General features: G+C 44.9%; 1 protein-coding gene across 1 annotated transcript; it reads right to left on the bottom strand.

Moving 5' to 3' along the window:
• Positions 1-593: 593 nt before the first annotated feature.
• Positions 594-6,681, bottom strand: NEFL (neurofilament light chain). The gene is made up of 4 exons (XM_050800275.1): positions 5,268-6,681; positions 3,973-4,097; positions 3,098-3,417; positions 594-2,589 (listed from the first exon to the last, which is right to left on the bottom strand). The coding sequence occupies exons 1-4, from the start codon at positions 6,309-6,311 to the stop codon at positions 2,447-2,449; spliced, it is 1,632 nt and encodes a 543-aa protein (XP_050656232.1). The 5' UTR covers positions 6,312-6,681; the 3' UTR covers positions 594-2,446.
• Between the last annotated feature and the right edge of the window lie 1,389 nt (positions 6,682-8,070).

Below are 8,070 nucleotides of genomic sequence, written 5' to 3'. Positions count from 1 at the left end.
GTGCTCCAGAAAGAGGAATCACCAAAGATCCTGTGACAGATGGGAGAACAGAATACTGGGGTGACAGGAGTACTGGAAGTGGAGGGAAAGGGGTGTACAACGGGATGAGTTAGAGAAGCAGGCAGGGGTCAGCGCCAGGCAGGCCTTGAAGATGACATTTGAGATTTTGGTTTTCATATTAAAAGTAGGAAGCTATTACAGGTTTTATTCAGGGGGATGCCATGATCAAAATTTGCTTTTTAAAAGATTAGCCTGCTATAGGATGCTAATTGAAGGAGACCAAGAGTAGGCCCTGGGAGGAGAGTTAGGGTGGTGGCAGCATCAACTGAAAGATGTGGAAGGATTTAAGACATGGAGGTGTTCTCACTGTAACTCGGTGATAGGTTAGTCTAGAGGGGTAGAGGAGAGGTAATGGGAGGTAGGATGTTATTCAAGGAGTCTGTTTAATGGAATCAGATGATTATAGAGAGGTGGTCATTCATTAGGAGAGAGAATACTGAAAGAGAACTGCAGGTTCAGGGGGAGGAGAGAGAAAAGTGGCACTGACCACAGTACCAAATTTGGGGAAATGTTAAAAAAGACTTTAAACTCAATTTAGGTTTTTTACTATTTTATTATGGCACACAGGATAGAGTATGGTACAGTTTCCTTACTTCAACCAAGTAATTCTCAGAGCATCCAGTTATTTCCATTTGGCTAAAGTCACTTTTTGCATGTAGCTTGCATCTGTTTGAGACTTGCCATGTACATCATCCCAGGTCTAGTAAGCAGAAATGTGGAAAGCTTTGTTTCTGAGGAGACACCTCATCTTTACAGAAGCCAATACACTGAGAGCCTTCATAGTTTCAATCCATACCATCATGGCAAAGAAGCACTTTACCTATTTTCACAGCAACCTATATTTAACTAGAAATAGGTAGTACAAAGGGATTAAGTAACTTTAATGGAGACCACTTTGGTTTCAGTTTAAATTCATAACTTTTAAAGATCGTCTAAAAAAAATATTGAATCAAATTAGCTGACAAAGCAATTGTTTTAGAACAAAGGCAGAATAGCAGATACTCAGTAATATCATCTATATTTATTCCACATCAAATGCAAGTGCAAGAGCGTTCATAACTTTACAATGGACAGAGAGGACAGATGGGGTGTGTATTTGATGCAATGTCCAACCAGTCAAGCTATCACTGAAATCCAAATATTTCCCAATAGAGACATGCAGAGCAATGTCAATGTAACATACAAGCATATTACCTCCCCGCTTAAGTGACTCGTAATTTCATTACTTGTGTCTGTAGCTTTTACAGGTTTAAAAATGTGTAGCATCAAATGCTATTTACTTGAGGCAACAGAATTACGCTTAACAAACACTAAATCATGAGCTCAGGATTGCAGGCAACATGTTTGCAGTGGAGTGGCAAATAACCTTTGGTAGTTTTAATCCCTTCTCCTGAAATTATATGTAGATAAAAAATTATTCCTTCTTATTGTACCATGTTCTCAAGTTTTAACCTCTGCCCATGACATTTAGACTATATTTTAAAATGCAGTTATAGGGATGAAAGTATGGGATTCATATTCTATCCATATTGCATTATGACATATCAGTTTGAAATGACCTATTTATCCTGGTTCCATAGTGTAATGGTTAGCACTCTAGACTCTGAAATGACCTATTTACCATAAAGAGTATATCTGTCAAATAATTTCAGAATTGCTCCCTAGAAAGCCATCCCAAAACCTGACACAGCCCCTTGAGGCAAAGTCTATTGTTATTTATAGACTTTCTCATTTACTCATGTTTATTATCAGTAACATTTTTGTGGGGAGAGATTTCACGAGTAATCACGACCTAACTGTATCCCTCAGAATTTCCAAAGAAGGAATTTAAAAAAAGCATTGGTAATTGTTAAAATTTTGACTTTTTAAAAAATTGGAGGTCAATAGTCCACTGGTATATACTTTATATTGGTGCCATCTTTAAGGTATTTTAATTAATAACCACAGCAAAAAATACATCATTCGGTATAACTTTATTTACTATTTATTGCACATAACTCAGGGTCTTTAATTGCTAACCACCAAAGGTTCAAAAGACTATTTTTCCATGAAGTTTAACATTAACATTAGCGAATTCATTTACTCATGTGGTGTTTTTTTATTGTAAACATCTGAATGATTCACATTGCCGAAGATCCTGAACTCATAAGCGTGGACCATGCACAGGCTGGCAGCAAGCCAGAAAGCCACTCTGCAAGCAAACAGATACTCTGCATAAAGAGGAAATTCATAGCACAACATTGAATGTCCAACCTAAGTCATCTCAGAATTATACATATATTGACTTTTTAATTCACATAGGATCTGGAACTCAACTGGTTGGTTGGTGATGGGGTTGACCTGATTTCGGGAGAATTATTCCTGAAATAATTAAGGAAATGGGGGTTCAATCTTTCTTCTTAGCTGCTTGTTCCTCCCCAGCACCTTCAACTTTCTTCTCCTCCTCTTCAGCTTCTTTGGTTTCCTCTCCTTCTTCACCTTCACCTCCTTCTTCTTCTTCTTTTGCTTCTTCAGACCCTTCCTTGGCAGCTTTAACATAAAAAGAAAATGTACAAAATCCAAATCTAGGGTAAGTCCAGTCAAAACATGTCTGCAAAGGTTTTATCTGCAAACACAACTGTCAGAACGCTCACCAAAACCTCCCAGCTCCAAAAGCACATGTTAACAGACAATGCTTGCCATGAATAATTTGCCACTGAACACATATTTAAATTGAATGAGATCACTCCTAGGTATGGGAAACTCTGCTCCTCTCTAAGACTGAACCTCAATATTTCTTTCATTATGTGTCTGGTATCTATTTTCGTTCTTTAGGACACCAACCTGCTGTGTTAAATGATTATATTAAAAAATGAAATTTTTGACCAATTACCTCATTCAGAGTAAGTGCCTTAGGAAAGGTTTGCTGAACAAACAGAAAAATTATTTATGATTCTAATGTCATATATGGCAAGGCTTCATTTGTCTTATCTACCTCCTAACAAATATCCACACGCAGTTTGCACTTGAAGTTGCAGGGGTTTGTTTCTTATCATACCTTCTTCCTCTTCAGCTGCCTCCTCTTCCTCGGCCTCTTCCTTGTCCTTCTCCTCCTCCTCGGCTTCTCCTTCAGAGGGGGGCTCATCCTTGGCTTCCTCAGCCTTGGCAGCCTCAATGGTTTCCTCCACTTCAATCTGCTCCTCTTGGACATGGCTGGTGTAGTAGGACGGGAAGGAGCGAGTGGACATCAGATAGGAGCTGGTCTGTAAACCACCGTAGGCAGATCGGCCAAAGACCTGGGAGCTCTGGGAGTAGCCACTGGTTATGCTTCCCACGCTGGTGAAACTGAGTCGGGTCTCCTCACCTTCCAAGAGTTTCCTGGGGATGCAGATAGAAGGTGAGGTTTTTCTAATTCAAAATACTATAAAAAACTACGTTATACTCTGTACATTACAATTCTAAGACTTGCAGTATTTTCTAATAGTCAGAAAATACTGCAAGATTAATCAATTAAAAGTAATTTTTGGAAATGCTCTAACCAGAAATAAACATTTTAAAATTAAAAAAAAAAAAAAAAAAAAAAAACACCTGTGTTTCACGACTTGCTCTGAGCACCCTAAAGACAAAGGCAAGCAGGAGCAGGGTTGGGATTTACCAAAACTTAATGCCTGGGGATTTTTTTGATGGAGACCAGAAAAAAAAATTAAATCATCCTATTAGATTTAAAATGTAATGAGAAGCTAAAAACAGGACTCCTCATTACAGGGTTAAATTCTTATATATCTAAATACCTTCTTGGAAGAAGCCAAAAACTAACACTTCATTATTTCAATAGGACTATTCTTGAAGGTTTCTGATCCAACATAACTTTAAATGGGATCTGATTTTCTTCCTAAGGTTTAATGGCTGCTATCTTTGCCCCTCTGTTTTCACCTGTAAGCTGCAATCTCAATATCCAAAGCCATCTTCACGTTGAGGAGGTCTTGATATTCTTTTAGGTATCGTGCCATTTCACTCTTTGTGGTCCTCAATTCATTTTCTAATTTGTTGATCGTGTCCTGTTTGAAGACAAAAAATTTAAAAAAAAAAAAATCCAAGCATAAATCCCTTCTATTTTACTGTAGTGTAGTTGCAAAGGCCTAGTTTCGATTAAAATCAAGGTGCACACAAGGTGATAAAATCTCCCCTAGAATAACTTCCTGTATCTTTTTAAAAACCTTCTTGCCTAAAATACCCAAGTTCATGAAGCCTGAGATGAAAAAAAAGATAGAAGAAAATTCTGTTCTTCTATTTCTTTACTTAATACTGTTTAATGATCATCATAAAATGCCTGCAAACAAACTAAGTTGATGGAAAAACTGCGTTTCTCATTCACTGATTAACTATTCTTTAGCTGGGTTACATGCCAGGAAACTAACGCCTTTCTTTATAGGAGAAGAAAATAGCCAGATGTTAAAAAAAAAAAAAAAAATTCTAAAATATTTCCTATGTATCTAAATTATTTTTTCTACTCCCAGAAAAAGAAAAAAATTTCTACTCCCAAAAGAAGAAAAAAATGTCTACTCCCCAGAAGATGGAGATCTTTCAAAATGGACATCTTTTTAAAAATTTATTTTTTTTACTCCCCAGAAGATGGAGATGTTTAAACAGAAATGTTGTAGAAGATTTTACACATTAAAAAAAAAGTTAAAGAAATGCTTTACTATGAATATCACTAGTTAACTACCTAAAACAATGTTGACTATTTTCCTGTCTACCTACTAAATAAAGGAAGGGAGTGGTTGGTAAAACTAGTCATAAAGCATGCCGGTCACAGTAATCTTTCAGAATTAATTGAGAGTTGTTCACTCTAGTATTTATTAACCAGATGATCCCATAGTTGCTGCAAAGTAACTTGTAGTTAATGCAGGTCAGTAGACAGCAGATCTCACTGCAGGCCGGAGGCAACGCCCAATTCCCATGTCTTCCCCTCCCCCACCCAACAGGGGCCGGGCAGCTTTAATGCGGAACTCGGGTGCAGCAGCACCGAGCACACTCCCAGACTACAGTCGCGCCCTCACTGACGCCCTCCAAGTGCCCCACCCCTCCCACACAGTGGCCAAGGAGCCAAGCCCTATCCCTAAGAGCTGCATGCAGCCGCACCACCCCTAGTCTCCACTTTCTGGGCGCACCAACTCTCCCCGTTGCTCGAGTCCTCCGCCCCCTTGTGTTTCGGGCGGGTGCCTCACCTGCATAGCGCTGATGTCGGCGTTCTGCTTGTCCTCCAGCTCCTGCAGCTGCTTCTCCAGCGCTTCGTTCATGCCCCGGCATGCTTCGATCTCCAGGGTCTTGGCCTTGAGCAGACGACGGCTCTCGGACACCTCGTCCTTGGCTGCTCGCACGGCGTCAGTGTTCTTGGCGGCGCTCTCGGTCAGCACGGTGAAGCGGCTCTTGAACCACTCCTCAGCATTCTGCATGTTCTTGGCGGCCAGCTTCTCGTACTGCGCGCGGATGTCCTTGAGCGCAGCGGAGAGGTCGGGCTTGGACACGTCCATCTCCACGGAGATCTGCGCGTACTGGATCTGCGCCTGCAGCTCGGCGATCTCCTCTTCGTGCACTTTCTTCAGAAAAGCGATTTCGTCCATCAAGCTGTCGATGCGCTTTTCGAGCTCGGCGCGAGCGAGTGCCGCCTCGTCGGCGCCTTTGCGCGCTTCCATCAGCCGGCCCTCGGCGTCCTCGCGGCTCAGCACCTCCTCTTCATAGCGTGCCTGCAGGTTGCGCAGGGTCTCTTCCAGCCCTTCGCGCTCGCCCTGGAGCGCCTGCTTCTCGTTGGTAGCATCTTCCGCCGCCAGGCGCAGGTCGCGGATCTCCTGCTCGTACAGCGCCCGGAAGCGGGATGGCTCGGAGTGCTTCTGGCGCAGCACCAGCAGCTCGGCTTCCAGGACCTTGTTCTGCTGCTCCAGCTCGTGTACGCGCTCGATGAAGCTGGCGAAGCGGTCATTGAGGTCCTGGAGCTGCGCCTTCTCCTGCGTGCGGATCGACTTGAGGTCGTTGCTGATGGCGGCTACCTGGCTCAGGTCGAGGTTCTCCAGGCTGGGCATCAACGATCCAGAGCTGGACGAGTAGCTGCGGCGCACGGACAGCGAGGAAGACACCGGCGCCGAGTAGCTGGAGTAAGCGGAGCGCGCGGTGCTGTAGCCGCTGCGCACGCTGGAGATGTGCACCCGGGGCGTCTCCACGTAGCGCCGCTTGTAGGAGGTCGAGTAGTACGGCTCGTAGCTGAAGGAACTCATGGTGGCTGCCGGTGGCTCCCCGGCCCGCGGCGGCGGTGGGAGCCCGGAGAGAGAGGACAGGGGAGAGAGGGAAGTGGGAGGATGGATGGCTGTGTGCGGCTAGGCGCCGTCCTGCCACCCCTATTTATACGCCGGGAGGCTCCTGACGCAGCCTGCGATCGATCACTGCGCGCCGGCCAGTGGGGGCAGCGAGCTGCTGCAACCAAGGCAAGGATTCTGCGCAAAAGGGAAGGCGGGGGCGAGCTACGGCCAGGGTAGCTGCGGCGCTCGTCCTTTCCACTTTGCTCAGAGGCCCCTGATTTTCTCAGAGATCCCATGCCCCCTTACTCATTTCCCTTCTGTGCCCACCCACGCAGCCCCTCCCTTCCTACATCGCCCAGACCCCGTGACACTTGCATCCTTAAGTGTCCCCAAAACAGGTTCTTGCTCCCTTTTGACACCCGAGTTTTCGGGTATCCCGGCACCTCGCACACACCCTGTCCCCCCAACTCTCCCTTTTCCCACCAGGGACCTCCTTAATTATTCCCCTTGGTGTATATGGTGATAGTGCCGCTAGGGGATTTTACATACAAATAAATAGGCTAGGTTGTGTGTATGCAGTATGTATGAAGAACTTTTAATTTCTTTCCAGTTTTCTGGCACTTTCTGCAATTCATTTTCTTTCTCCTGATTATTTTTCTTTTTCTTTAATGCTCTGCTTCTCAACACATAGGGAATGTGCGCGCGAGTGCGCGCGGGCGCGCGCACACACACACACTCGTGAAACTGCGGCACTACTGCAGGTGTTGGTTTAGCATTTCTAAACCTTTAGAGCAGTTAATCCGCCTCTTGGTGTTTCTAGATTTTCACATTTCTTAACTGGGAATGAAGCCGCGGATGCTTTTAACGTGTTGCAGTGTGTGGGTGGCGGAGGGCAGAGAAAGAGTTGGAAGCTAACACCGAGACTGACTTGCTGAGGCAGCCGCGCGCTCCGCGGCGGGGAGCTTCAATGTGCCTGGATCCTCACCAAGCTAAATTCCTGCTTGCTTCCACCAACCGCAGCACGTTTAAAGTCCGCTTCCGTCTTTTTACACATGTGTAGCTCACAACCTGATGATTTCGACAAGCCTTGCAGGTGGCTGATTTTCAGGCAAGCCGCTGCGGCCAGCCCTGAGCGCCGGGTGTGGTCTCGGGAGGAGTGCTCCGCACCCAGGCTTCTTCAGGAACAGATAGAAAATAGCTATAGCCGCGTGATTCTTCCCCCGATACACTGTAATAACCCGAAAACAGATGCAGTCAGGATTGCATGGATTTCCTTCAGGAAGCACCCAGATACCTGAAACTGGTGCACGCTGTAGCGCACGTGGATACAGCCATGCGGTTTGCAGGGCATTTTCACATGCGTGATGTTAGGAGTCCCCCGGGTTTCATGGAGGGATTGCAGAGATTTACGGGAAACACCTAAGATTTATCTAAGCAAGCATTTAGTTTTTGTTTTGTTTGTATATCGCAGCATTTGATGTGCAACTTATGTTTTTTTAAAGAGGCAAACTGAGGGGAAATAAGGTAACTGTTTTCAAATAGAGAAGCCGGAATGGCTTCCCCTGTGATACCCGGAGGGTGAAGTACTTGCAGCGGTGCAGTTGCTTCTGGAGACATTTCACTCCTCTACCGAGGAAAGGATGGGGGGGGGAGGCCCTTTCTGACCCCCCCCAAAAAAAACCTTTGATTGTGATAGCCCACCGTCCTCATGATAGAAAGACTGCAGCAGATAACTTTC

Source organism: Macaca thibetana, chromosome 8 (assembly GCF_024542745.1).
Source record: "Macaca thibetana thibetana isolate TM-01 chromosome 8, ASM2454274v1, whole genome shotgun sequence".
Classification (NCBI taxonomy): Eukaryota; Metazoa; Chordata; class Mammalia; order Primates; family Cercopithecidae; genus Macaca; species Macaca thibetana.
This window is presented reverse-complemented; position numbering and strand designations above follow the sequence as displayed.